At 35.1% G+C, this 14078-nt stretch overlaps 2 protein-coding genes across 4 annotated transcripts in view; one reads left to right on the top strand and one right to left on the bottom strand.

Moving 5' to 3' along the window:
• Positions 1 to 5098, top strand: part of LOC125669549 (tRNA dimethylallyltransferase-like) — a 31501-nt gene extending 26403 nt beyond the window's left edge. Inside the window, exons 8-12 of one of the 2 annotated variants that reach the window (XM_048904134.2) lie at positions 63 to 140; positions 1250 to 1359; positions 2345 to 2456; positions 2613 to 2664; positions 3633 to 5098. In XM_048904134.2, the coding sequence (XP_048760091.2) occupies positions 63 to 140; positions 1250 to 1359; positions 2345 to 2456; positions 2613 to 2664; positions 3633 to 3765 (485 nt within the window). In that variant the 3' untranslated portion in view covers positions 3766 to 5098. The remainder of the gene's footprint in view (positions 1 to 62; positions 141 to 1249; positions 1360 to 2344; positions 2457 to 2612; positions 2665 to 3632) is intronic. The other variant, XM_048904135.2, reaches the window with a different exon arrangement.
• Positions 5099 to 5814: 716 nt separating this feature from the next.
• Positions 5815 to 13978, bottom strand: LOC125669563 (uncharacterized). 2 transcript variants are annotated; one of them, XM_048904165.2, is made up of 6 exons: positions 13720 to 13978; positions 12845 to 12971; positions 12216 to 12396; positions 9426 to 9566; positions 8516 to 8679; positions 5815 to 7593 (listed from the first exon to the last, which is right to left on the bottom strand). In XM_048904165.2, exons 2-6 carry the CDS (start codon positions 12928 to 12930, stop codon positions 7590 to 7592), a joined length of 576 nt encoding a protein of 191 aa, XP_048760122.2. In that variant the 5' UTR covers positions 12931 to 12971; positions 13720 to 13978; the 3' UTR covers positions 5815 to 7589. The 2 variants fall into 2 exon arrangements, with proteins under 2 accessions (XP_048760122.2, XP_048760121.2); XM_048904164.2 differs by having other exon boundaries at positions 8550 to 8679; positions 13720 to 13947.
• Between the last annotated feature and the right edge of the window lie 100 nt (positions 13979 to 14078).

The following is a 14078-nucleotide window of genomic DNA, read 5'->3' as shown; positions in this document are numbered from 1 at the left end:
ATAAATCTCAATGAAGTAAAGACTTGATACAAAGATTACTTTTTGCATTTTATATTGTGCAGGAGTAGAGAACATGAAGATTGCAACACGACAATATTCAAGGAGACAAATATATTGGATAAAAAACAGATTGCTGAGGAGTGAGTGAACTTTTCATTGGTGGAATTTTGCTGTTAAGGAGTTAATAGACAGTTTATTGGTGGAATAATGCTGTTAAGGAGTTAATAGACAGTTTATAAATAGAATATTACTGTTAAAGGGACTGATTCACGATTTTACCCAATGTTTTGTTTTTCACTTAAAATGATCAAAATCTATTGTCTAATATGTTTAAAAGATATCACATAAAGATTAAGGATATACATTATCACAAAAGCTCATTTTAGAGAGTTTATAATTTGTTTTGTAAACAAAGATTGCGGTATGTTATTGTTTACGACATTGTCAAAAGAAATGGATATCGATCTAGGTTTTATTATATCTTTCACATTTCAAGCATTTTGGGGGTAAAATGTGTCATCTGAAAGTTAAAATCTGTGACTATGCAAAATTAAGATGCATTATACAATGTATTAAAAAATCAATATTTCACTTGGTTTTTTTGTATACATAAAGACTCTCGAGTCTTTGTTTACATAACACAGATTTAAGGCTAAAATAGTGCTTTTATTCTTGCATTCAGGTCAAAATTTTGGCTGTCAACATTAAATGAGTTATATTTTCAATGTTTAACATTAAATGAAAAATATTTTTATCAAAAATCATGAACCAGTCCCTTTAAAGAGTGATAAGACTTACTGGTGGAAAAAGATTACATTTTCTAAAAGTAGTCCATTATCTACATCAAACAAATTTTATTGAGGGCCATGACTCCTATTCTGGTATTTCTATTATACAACAATTTCCCCAATATCCACAATTATGTGATAATATATTCATAAAACAACAATTTTTTTTAAACTGTTAAAATTTTATGATTTTAACCCATGTTTACATTTTATTATAATGTTTATTGAAAATGTATAATTTTCGGATGTTGACATATACCTGTTTTAAGTATATCCAACATCTTTGATAAGGTGGTAACACATACATTTTCTTTGGTTATTGATTAACTCAAACTGTATCTAGTGGAAATTAATTCAGTTTTTCTACTTTGAACCATTGATATTGATAAGTCACATGACGATGTAACGACAGAGCAAGTAGGCAAAAGTAATAATACAGATTTTATTTATTCTTGATTTAGACAAGGGAGGTAACTACCCACCAGTGTATGCAGTGGATTCCTCGGATGTCAATCAATGGACCGAAAAGGTTCATGTTCCAGCACTACAGATTGTCCAAGATTACATTGATGTTAGTCGCTATCAATATAACCTAGGTGTCCGTTGCTTTTTTTTAACCCTATATTACATGTACAAACAAACAATACATTTATTTCTTGAATGAAAACATGTTCAGCTCTATTTCTAGGATAAAATACAAAACTTTGATATTGAAAATCATGACGAGACTGGATGAAAATGTTTAAGTCCTGGCCTTGAACAAGTTAAAGTCAGGGACTTATAATTTCATTTTTAGCCAGCCCTAGTGAGATATATCCTAGTTCACACAAAATATCATGATTTTCAACATTTGTTTCCCTGTAAATTGATCAAAGCCATTGTAAAATGTTTTGTTTTTCTATGACATCTGTGTGTAAGCACAAAATTTAATGTGCATTTTCTTAAAATTTTAGACAACTATATTCAATTTAACCTTAAAATGAATTACGCCTATATTTTTCATTTATTATTTGCTGGACCTTGCAGTGTCGTATAATTATTGAGTCTGAATTATAATTAGTCTGAATCTTGAATCAGTAAGACCCAGGGTTTTGGTTGGGGGGAATTTTGAAGTCCTGGGTCAGTTTTGAAAACTTGAAGCAATTAAGGATGTATGCTACACCAGAGAGATTTGATATGGATGAAAAATGGAGGATGTGTACAACAATATTTTGAAACTGAAAACTTTCAAATTTACTTTATTTAGTACAAAAGTAGTTTTAGTTGAAAGCAATCTGAGAAAAAATTAAAACCCCTACTGAACTCGAACACGCAATTTACAGTTCAGCAGTCGACGTGCTAACCTACTGAGCTACTCAGCTATGCAAGAATTTTTAATATGAATAGACAAATATTGCTGATATTTATATTTTCCACCATGTTTTAAAAGGAAGTCAGCCATTATGACAATGTAGAGTACACCTCCTTAATGTATTTCAGTTTTATTACTGGCAGAAGCATGCAGAACATGATCTTGTATGTATTGCATGTGATGTTTTGGGTTTTATTGTGTCTAGGGTGTTGTTCCCACGCAAGAACCGCTACAACTGACAGAGTATGATGATGTACGGGAATTCAACGAGTGTAAAATTTGTAACAAGACTTTTGTGATGAGGAGGATATGGGACAGTGGGTTGCACTTTGTTATGAAGTTTTCATTTTATCCACAATTATTGTTAAAGAGTTCTCATTAAACACGACTACAGTACTATTTATTGTACCAAATTATCTGCTCTGGTGTGTAAATTACATATTATATGTTTATAGTATTTTTATTATTTTCAGTTCATCTGAAGTCTTCAAAACATATGAAGAGACTTAGAAGTCTAAGAAAAAGGTATAATGTAAATTCAGTATGAGAGAACTTGCTTTGGGCTATTTTGTATAGTGTAAGCCAAGTTTTATTCGTGTATGAGAAATTTTCGCAAGTTTTGTGAGAACCTTGTCGTCATAATAACTTCTCCCTGTGAACCAGTCTTTTAATGCCTCTAGGATTATCTAGATTGTGAAGATTAGTCACAGCAAACTAGTTTATCACTGGTAAATTACAAAAGAAAGTTTTCTCGAATAATCTTTAGTTAACAATATCAGTTTATACAATATGGATTTGTAACAAGAATAAGGTATTCATGGGCATAATGAAGTTTCTATGTCTCTGTTATGAAAGGTCATGCTTATCTTACCTAGGATACTGTGAAGATTGAACTGAAAATCATTTTTGGTCAGAATCCTAGAGAAAGGAAGTGTTAAATTCTTGTCCCAACCATTACTTTGTAATATAAGGAATGCAGAAATTCATATGTTAGGTTGCCTCATTCCCAGGGGATCTGAGGGTTGACCACCATCGTCGCCTCACTGCAACAAACCTAGTGTTGCAGGGCCCCTACTGGGCAGTTTGCACTATAAATCTTCATCATCATCGTCGTACGTTGGGTTGCTTTATGTCCAGTTTGCATGTTGTAAAGTAATTTGAAACAAGAATCAAAGGAACAGAAAGTAATAAATCTGTGCCATGCAAAAGCTCACGTCTGATATAACAATTACATTATGATTATATACCGTTTAGTTTCTTTGGTGTGGGTCATTCGACAGAGTTCTTCAGTATGTGCATGACTTATAATCTATAACGTTGTCAACGACTTATTAAGTAATACCGGGGTAGTTTGAATTTTTGTATGAATATTGATTTGAAATGAGTCAACGACTTATTAAGTAATACCGGGTTAGTTTGAATTTTTGTATGAATATTGATTTGAAATGATTGAGGAAATATATATAGGTGAAATATGTTATTTGATGTTTCAGACATAGTGAAACTAGTGGTATATTGGAACAAGTTATAGAAATGAAAAAGGCAGACGGGAACACACATCCAGAGCCTGGCAGCAATGAAACAACAGACGGAATGGAATCTGGGAATGAGTCCGACAGTGCTTAATGTACAAAAACACAGGACAGAGAGCATTCTGGGAATAAATCCCCAAAAACACAGGACAGAGAGCATTCTGGGAATAAATCCCCAAAAACACAGGACAGAGCATTCTGGGAATAAATCCCAAAAACACAGGACAGAGAGCATTCTGGGAATAAATCCCAAAAACACAGGACAGAGAGCATTCTGGGAATGAATCCCACAAACACAAGACAAATGGAATCTGGGAATGAGTCCGACAGTGCTTAATGTACAAAAACACAGGACAGAGAGCATTCAGGGAATAAATCCCCAAAAACACAGGACAGAGAGCATTCTGGGAATAAATCCCAAAAACACAGGACAGAGAGCATTCTGGGAATGAGTCTGTAACGGGTATGGATGTAGAGTAAGGATTTGAAATCCTTCTTATGTTGCTAGGTAAACATAAACATAATGGATAATAGAGGTAGGTTTAAATCAGTCATTACATCGCAGGGCTAGGGGGAGGACGTATTATTGGTAAATATATGATATTTTAATGTTAACTTAAAAATAAATTGTTTATATTTATATTCAAATCACGGAGACTTCTTGGTTTAACTTTTATTATCAAACATTGACATTTGGGACAAAAGGAAATATATTTTCCTAATTTACGGTGACTGATGTTCTCATAAGAAGGATTTGAAATCGATGTTACACATCCATTACATAGTCCAACAGTGCTTAATATACAAAAACACAGGACAGAGTGCATTCTGGGAGTGAATCCCACAAACACAGGACAGAGCATTCTGGGAATGAATCCCACAAACACAGGACAGAGAGCTAAAAAAAACAAAAAAACACTGAACAGAGTGCATTCTGGGAATGAATTCAACAAGCACAGGACAGAGTGCAATCTGGAATTAAGTCCAATAAACACAGGACAGTGCATTTTTGGACTTATCAACAAACAAGCACAGATAGATTGTGGGAATGAATCAAACAGTGCTTATATTAAATCAGACATAGTATGATCTGGGAATAAGGACACCTGATATCCGGAATAGTGGCAAAATCCAAAACAATGATGGATCATTAAAATGGAGGATTTTGAGCATTCAGTGGGAAAGAGATCTTTTGCAGCAGACATGATGAATCAGTTGTCACTTTGTATTAAAAAAAATTGTTTTACTAGTATGTTTCCTCTGTGTTTTGAATATACAATTTCATGTTAAATTTTGTTATTGTATGTTTGTGTTTCGTATTACACAGGAATAATGCTTTCTATAATCCCGATGCACAACTACTTCCTCTGATTTTGTAGATTTGCGAAATGGATTTTTTTCTCTTTATAAAGATTTTAACAAAACCAGGACAAGTTAAGTTGTATATGTATGGAATATTTGCTTTAGGGAAGGAATTTTATCAATTATCAACATTTAACAAAATTGAACATAAATGTTTAAATTATTCTGCCTAACTCTAATTACAGTAAAAGAAAGACATTGATAGATTGATGGGTCAATAGTCAAGGTCACAGTAGATTAAGTATTAATGTAACGACCCTCAATGACTTTGTCCATTCATGTCCCATATTCAGATAGATTATTTTCTAGAGTATTAGTATGAGCATCACACAAACATCCGGTCGTCTTTACTGTTGCAGAATGTCGAACTAATTACTTTGTCTGTTTTGTGAAATTTCACTTAAAATATATGTGTAACAGGAAGAGAAAAGATGCAACAGATGAGACCAGGATTCGAACCCGTGCCCATGAATCTCTAGTCAGGTGCTCTACCAACTGAGCTATCTGGCCACAGGCGATCAAACCCGGCTGACCGCTACATATATGTATGTCATGATTTGTTTGCCCAACTCTGGATTGTTGAAGCAAGGCATTCTGCCAAAACTTAATTTTCTGTAAATAATTGATGTTTTTTTTCACCAAATTTTTACAAAATAACAGGCTGATGTTGAATGTAATGTTCTTTTAAAAAGATGTTACAGTTAATGAAATATAGGACATGTGATCTATGTTTGTGTTAAATATTAAAAGAAATTGCAGAACAAAATATACTATAATGACAGTCAGTCTAACATATTTTACTATTATAAAAATAACAAAGCCAACATTTGCTTAAAAGCTGATAATAATAGATAGCATTGAAAAGTCACAATCAAATAAAAGTTAAAAAGTAGCACCATAAAGAAGGATTTCTTATGATTTAAAACATTTCTGTGATGTCATTCCATTGTTCAGTCTAAGAATTAAATTCCCTTTGCCTGTCTGACATTGTTGAACAAGCAGTTTGATATTGGTTGTAATATCAGACTGTCTCAGTACTAATATCCTTCAAAATCGGACCGCCTCGGCTAAATCAACAAATGAAATTTGAAGGGTGTCGTGGATTTGCTGCATTGTTCTATCGCGCTAATGCTACTTTGACACAAAGCTTTGTATAATGTTACATTGTTGTTGCATGAAATCCACTGCTGTTTATAATCTCACCTGTTTTGGGGATTTAGATTTCTTTGCTTTCCGGGGGGGGGGGCTGTCTGAAACTTTAACCTTGCTAATAACATTTGAACAGTAAGTGCTAGATCTTTGATATTTGACATGAGTATTCCTTGTGACAAGACCTTTCTGTGGGTACCATGATTTTTTACCCTGTGACCTTGACCTTAGAGTTTGACCTACTTTTTGAAAACTTTAACCTTGCAAATAACTTTTATTATTGTATTCCTTGTGACAAGACCTTTCCATGGGTACCAAAATTGTTGACATTGTGATGTCTGCCTAATTTTACAGTCTAATTCAAACATATACATTTTACCTGTATTTGCAATTTCTATTTCGAGGTCCTCGTCACATAGGGTCTCCAGTATGTGTTCATTCAATTCTTGTAGGGTCTGCCTTTTCAGGAGAGATTTTCTAGTTACTCGGATATATCAGTGATTTCTTCTGGGACTGGATCTTCTTTTAGATCCATAAATTGTCCAAATAGATTAGCCACTGCTGTTCTGTTGCCAGCATGTATAGCTTTGAATTTTCCTTTGATCCCGTGGGAATCCGGGTTAGAATAGGTCCTCATTACCCCTTGCTTGTCGTAAGAGGTGACTAAATGGGGCGGTCCTTCGGATGAGACCGCAAAAACCGAGGTCCCATGTCACAGCAGGTGTGGCACGATAAAGATCCCTCCCTCTCAATGGCCCTAAGCACCGATCATAGGCCTAAATTTTGCAGCCCTTCACCGTCTCCATATGAGTGAAATATTCTTGAGGATAACGTTAAACAATATTTAATCATGAATCCTTTGATTGTGCATGTAGATTTCCATTAGTTATGGCACCAAATGTTGTAAAGTGGTTAGCATTGGATGAAAACGTGCCTGATCATTCAAGGGTTTATTTAAAACTGTCGATATCTATTATTAGTAATGGATGTTATACAAAGCTTTATGATGTCACAATAGCACTAGCGTGATATTTAAATGCGGCCAATCCATGACAGGGCTATATTTCAAAAGTATGATATATGCCTCATACAGTTCTGTGTGTATATATATATATAAAATATAAAACAGTTTTTGGCCCTAATGGACCTCAAACTCTGATAGTTTTGCAGATACAGAACTGTATGAAACATATATACATAACGGGTTACATAACAAGTTCACAGCCATTTTATCCACAGGTCATCTTCTGCTGCCATTATGAGTTAACATAAACAATAGTCCTTAAAGTTTCCAGCTGCACAACAAGTCCGATCAGGCAGAATATGGCCAGCGCAGTGAAACAGATCACTGGGTCTCTCAGGCGACTCCGCAGATAGGAGGATGTTATCAGCATTAGGACCACCTGTTTACCTGGAAAGACACCCATTCTATAAATAGGTTTTCATTGTTGATGACTTCATGTGTAACTATATACACACATAAAGCATGACCAATGACACCACAGAACAATATTGCCCTAGAGACAATATTCTTTCTGCCATTGGTCATTCTTGAGTTTTATTTGATTATTCTCGCTGACCTAGCTTGTGTCTATTTGATAGATTTGACAGAAATGTACCCAGTTTTTAGATCTGTGTGTGTGATCTATACACACACATTTGTGTATGTATATAAACACACACACACAGGACAGAGCATTCTGGGAATGAATCCCACAAACACAGGACAGCATTCTGGGAATGAATCCCACAAACACAGGACAGAGCATTCTGGGAATGAATCCCACAAACACAGGACAGCATTCTGAGAATGTGAAGTCTTTCATCAGTATGGGCACTTTACTGCTGCTGAATATTAGAATTTGGCTGGGATAATTATTATAGATTTTGTAGCCCTTAGGACTTAAAGTGATACTTTCAACTATTACTCAGGTGACCAATAAGGCATGTCGGTCCCTCTTGTCAAATCAAAGTGACAAAAAATAAACGAATGAAACTTTACTGTAAATAGTCTTCGATTAAACTTAATCTTAGTTACTAACAGTACAAAAAAAACTGATCATTGTTTTACAAGTTGATGGAAGAGTTTAAAATTTTGTGTTTCATGACTTCAGTATTTTTACAGAAAAGAAATTTTCAGTTTGAAATGAGAGGACCAGTGTTTACTGTTTTTGTTGTAATGTTCTGTACAGTGTTTACTGTTTTTGTTGGTGATGTTCTGTACAGTGTTTACTGTTTTTGTTGTAATGTTCTGTACAGTGTTTACTGTTTTTGTTGGTGATGTTCTGTACAGTGTTTACTGTTTTTGTTGTAATGTTCTGTACAGTGTTTACTGTTTTTGTTGTTGATGTTCTGTACAGTGTTTACTGTTTTTGTTGGTGATGTTCTGTACAATCTTCTGCCTCTGACTAGCTGCTATGCAGTGGATTTCTTTAGCATTGTCTGCTGTTACATCTATGAAGGAATTCTGCAGTCCATGGTATTTTTCTGCTGTCGTCTGCAATGTATTCAACAAATCATTTCTGGATATTGTAAATCTTTCTTATATAAAAATCCATAGTGAAGAAATCTATGTTATAAGAAATCACTGGCAGTTCATTACTAGCAAGCTTCACTGCACTAAACAGACTTCTTTAAAAAAGAAAACTGCATAATTCACTATCGTCTACAACATACTCAAGACACTAAGCAGAAATCTGGCCAAGACACTATAAGCAGAAATCTGGCCAAGACACTATAAGCAGAAATCTGGCCAAGACACTAAGCAGAAATCTGGCCATTAAGGTCATATGTGGTGTTTCTGCCATTTTCTTCTGATTCAGAAACAATTTTCTCATCTCTGAAAAGTTCTTGTATGATCTTCGAAATTCAATTGTAATAATGTTAATATTCTCCATTCATTGGCTAGGTTAAATAGCTCAGTGGTTAGATCACCTATAGCTAGTAATGTAAGGGTCAAGAGTTCAATCTCCAATTGGTCCAAAGATATTTCTCCCCTTCTTTGCTACTGCATGTATAACTTAATGTCCATAAACAACCTTCTGTAATACATAAGAGTTGCATGACTCTACATTTTTACTTGCCACAACCAGGAACTATCAAACATTGCTAACTTTAAAACAGACCTGGTACTATACCCCAACTTTATTTGGATAGGACCAAGATAGGATACATGTGCTTTGTTCCTGAAATGTCACGAAAAATTAAATATTTATTTTAAACTTGTCTTTTTCTGTTACTTACCAGTGTCGTGCACCACATGGCTTTGAGCTTCTTTACATTGGAAAATATGACATAGATAGCAATAAGATGGTACACACACATGGTGGCCAGGATGATGACATTACAGATGTTGATGGAGGTCTCCTCACAGTAACAGGCAAGCTAAAATCAGAAGAAACAAAACTCATCCTGAACTCACAGTAACAGGCAAGCTAAAATCAGAAGAAACAAAACTCATCCTGAACTGGCAGTAACAGGCAAACTAAAATCAGAAGAAACAAAACTCATCCTGAACTGGCAGTAACAGGCAAGCTAGAATCAGAAGAAACAAAACTCATCCTGAAATGGCAGTAACAAGCAAGCTAAAATCAGAAGAAACAAAACTCACCCTGAACTCAGTAACAGGCAAGCTAAAATCAGAAGAAACAAAACTCATCCTGAACTCGCAGTAACAGGCAAGCTAAAATCAGAAGAAACAAAACTCATCCCGAACTCACAGTAACAGGCAATCTAAAATCAGAAGAAACAAAACTCATCCTGAACTCACAGTAACAGGCAAGCTAAAATCGGAAGGAACAAAACTCATCCTGAATCTTGCTTCAGTAAAATATACGTATAGTATAAAATACATTGTATTGGAAAGGTTAATAGTCTCTAATTATGGTAATAATCTCTAATCATGGTAATAATCTCTAATTATGGTAATAATCTCTAATCATGGTAATAATCTCTAATCATGGTAATAGTCTCCAATCATGGTAATAATCTCTAATCAAAGGATTATTAGCCTTGTGTTTTTAGGTCACCTTTTTTTGTCAATCGTGTGTTGGTCTGAAACTTTTCCACATTTTTGGCTTCTGTTTAATGGCTGAATCATTTTTGGTATGTTATTGTAACATCTACAGGTGAAGAGGAATAAAAATTGTAAATTTCATGGACCGTGGGACTGAAACCATTAAGATTTAATGCAATCTTTAAAAATCTTCTTTACTCCTGGACATCAAGCAAACTGTTTGCATGATTACTATAAGCAATGAGCCCTCTACCAAAATTGTGAAATTCATGGCCCCTAGGTTTAGAGTTCAGGCCCCAGGGTGGGGCCAAGTTGGTCATATATTGAAAATGCATTATATCTTAGAAAATCTTCTCTACCTTGAGACATTAAGGGGCAAAATGTTTGCATGATTATAATGAGTACTCAATCCTGTACCAAAATTGTGAAATTCATGACCCCTGGGTTATGGTTTAGGCCCACAGTGGGACTAAATTAATATTGGTCACACATGAATTGAAAATGCTTTCTATCTTAGAAAAAACTTTTTCCATCAAGAAGGCAAAATGTTTTCATGATTTGGTCAACTAAAATTGTGAAATTCATTACTCCTGAATTCATTTGGACCAATGAGCAAGCAAGTATGGAGTTTTCTAGCTACTGAATATTCCTAAAGTAGGAGTTTTAAAATAGTCCTATGGTAAATTACCTAATGATTTGTTAGAAATGTTTGTGTTAATCAAAGTTCTATGCACAAAACTCGCAAGTTTTGGAAAATGTGATAGATAGTACTCAGGTGATCGTTAAGGCCGATGGGCCTCTGGTTTCATTTCATTCTGAGAGAGCACATTGATAAATCGTTGATAATCAAGGGTTAGTCGGTGAATAAAACAACACTGGACCGTCACCCTCGGCTTAGCGAAGATGAAATTGATATTGATCTCTTCCGTGTTCGATCAGGTGAAAATGTGGAGATGGGTGTTGTACTGATAAATTGAAGATCAACAGAGAAATTGATGAATTTTGAATCTATGACTGGCAAGCTTGGTGTTTTCGTGAAGTAGACAAACACTTGTTGTGTCTGTTATACCTTGAGGATTGTTTGTTCAGTGTTGTCAGATTTACAGCTCCGTGTTCAAGTGTACTGGCTCAAAAACTTTGCAATGTCGATACAGTTACAAACCTCTGACGTGTGATGGCGTACGTGTTTGGGGAATTGAACTTTGATTGGTGTGGGCCCCTTCACATCCTCGTTTTATTTGAAATAACACATGCCCAGAAGCGTTCTCCAAACAACATAACATATAAGTTTTCTATTCAAACGCTAAAATCTAAAGCAAAGAGAGCATATTTTGAATTATAAGCACTATGTAAACAGATGCGTTCGATTTACAAATTATTAGAAGATATAGTCACACGATTTTGTCTTTTATGCTGGACAGATTGATTATTGATTGGAGGGGTTGAAGGTTACGATATACATGTATTACATAAATGAATACATAAATTCATTCAACCAATATTAAATTACACAAATAGTGAAAATAAATAAATATTGAATTTAAAAAACAGCGAAATTACTTTGATATATACAGTAATTGTTTGTTTTTGTTTTTTTTTATTATTTTTAATGTTTTGATAAAGTTCGACTCCCAGGGCCGGGGTATATTCTGTATGTTGCTATAAAATTGAAATTAGGGAATATATATTCGAGAGGCTTACATTCAATAAAGGGTGTGGAAATATACTGAAAAGTGTGTTACATGCAAGGGAAATATCAAATGTTCCGCTCTTCTTTCTGATTAGGCCGTACTGCTGAATATGCACAGTTTCTTTCTTTGCAAAGCATTATTATTTATACGTGCACTTTTCATACATAACAATTTACTTTGGTATGTCATCCCTTATCAATAAAAATAACTTACTTTCAAATATTTATCATCGTCACACACACACACACACACACACGAAGTTTTAAACATTTATTTTTTTTTTGGTCCCTTTGGAGTGGAAACTTAAGTAAAGGTGATGTAACTTACAGGAATGGCGACTATGGCATAGACCAGCATGATGTACCACACGAGAAGAGCCACGATGTCACCCCGGATGTTGAATGATCCCCCGAACGGCAAAACTCGACATACACGGAGACCTTTCTCTTCATTAACTTTCCTCAGGAAATGGACGTGACTTACTAAGTAATTATGCGTGATGTAGGGGCTGAAACAGATCATATTACAATATTTTATATAGAGTATATACTCCGCCCACTGCCTCCCACCCGATGCCTCTTTACTTTACCCCCCCCCCCCCCCCAGCTTCTTCCCGTCAATCATTGATTACATTTCCATAGGTACTCTTGTGACCAACAGTTATTCTACTCTACATATGCGACACAGAAAGGCACTGTGACTTGCACCGAAAATAAAATGCGGGTTTTTTTCCACATTATTTAAAAGGGCTTTTACCAATATGATTGCAATCGTATCCTGGTATAATGGTATACGTCTGTTTACTGGATTGAAAGCACGAATAACAATGTTTAATAACCTTGTTCTCTGGGGTAAAAACCTACGATTTAAAAAAGAAAAGAAAATCAAGAGCATCTAGAGAAGGGGGGGGGGGTAGGAAGTCTTTGTACCTTTACTTGCCGAGGACCTCTACTCACCCCTCCCGTATGTGGTTGATGACGCCCTTCACACGTAGTTCTAAGCGGTGGCTTGGTCGTATCTGTTTGGTATAGTCCTCATCCATACCGTTTGATGTTCACCTTGATATGACACCCGATTCGACACCTGCAAGATAGCTAATGTTTCACATACCCCTACAATTTTGATATTTTATTCGGCTCAACCTTTAATAGCATGTTTTTTATTTATAGGTTTGTGAATACGATTATTGGAAATGCCCTATTCCTCTCTAAAGTGAAGATTCTTCGTTGAAGTTAGCAGTGATTAGGGTGTGTAGGTGTTTCTTTATGATTATCAATATCTCCCAAAAACTATCAATTACTAGTAAGTACAACAAACTTAGCGTCCTGTGACGGTGTTAAGCCTCCTTAAAACCGAAACTACCCTTGTGTATGTTTTTAACTGTGTAATGCATGATCAACCTAGAGAAAAGAAGGGGATATTGACACGGAAACATTTTTGACCAAACAAAAATATCAGTCGTAAGACCTTTTGTAATTTAACGGAACCCGAGATGTTTATAACAGCAACAGTTCACGGATATTAATGTCGACAGAGTACTTGTGTACTGACGATGTTAGAAGGAACGACCTGGTCTATATAGTCACTATTGTTTTAATCAGCTTGTTTCCAATCACCAGTTGCATTCTGACAAACGACGAACATGCAACGGCACAGTTAACCTTTCCTCACTTTAAAAGTTCAAATTTTATGCATCCCGTGAAAACCATACGCTATAATCGTGTCGTGGCATTGATATATTTATTTTCATATTTTCTAATATATAAAAATCTTGCCCATCATTGTTATTTCACAAATTTCATAATTAGCACAAATTCAGTGCATATCCTACCTTAAAATTGAGGTCACTTTCGTTAACAGCTGATAGTCCACCTGACGTACAGGAATATCTCAACAAAAGCACATTCAATGCACATTCAGCTGATTACAAGGTTTAAATGACTATATCCGTCCTAGCTAGTCATCCGTTATACAACAGACCGTGAAAACCCCACTACCCTACAGATCGTGATTTACCTCAATTGTGTACACCAATAATGACGTACTTCGTGATATACTTTTATTTAGACTACTATACACCATGTGGGTGACACCGAAAAAAAAATTAGAACACCCCATTTTACTTCTTTATGATTAATGGTTTGCAATGTCCCGAAAATTTCAAAATTGTCTCCGTTAAACCAGTCGCAC

The sequence above is a fragment of the Ostrea edulis genome, chromosome 4 (genome assembly GCF_947568905.1).
Source record: "Ostrea edulis chromosome 4, xbOstEdul1.1, whole genome shotgun sequence".
In the NCBI taxonomy this organism is placed as follows: Eukaryota; Metazoa; Mollusca; class Bivalvia; order Ostreida; family Ostreidae; genus Ostrea; species Ostrea edulis.
The sequence above is the reverse complement of the archived record's forward strand: the minus strand, read 5'-3'. Positions and strand labels throughout refer to the sequence as shown.

What these genes read in the sequence shown, in the direction of transcription:
- LOC125669563 (XM_048904164.2), bottom strand. Translation starts at nt 12,930, where the DNA reads ATGGATGAGGACTATACCAAACAGATACGACCAAGCCACCGCTTAGAA. An exon ending in ATCAACCACATACGGGAGGG is followed by an intron (nt 12,397 to 12,844) that starts GTGAGTAGAGGT and finishes GATCTGTTTCAG; the next exon opens with CCCCTACATCACGCATAATT. An exon ending in ATGCCATAGTCGCCATTCCT is followed by an intron (nt 9,567 to 12,215) that starts GTAAGTTACATC and finishes TTCTGATTTTAG; the next exon opens with CTTGCCTGTTACTGTGAGGA.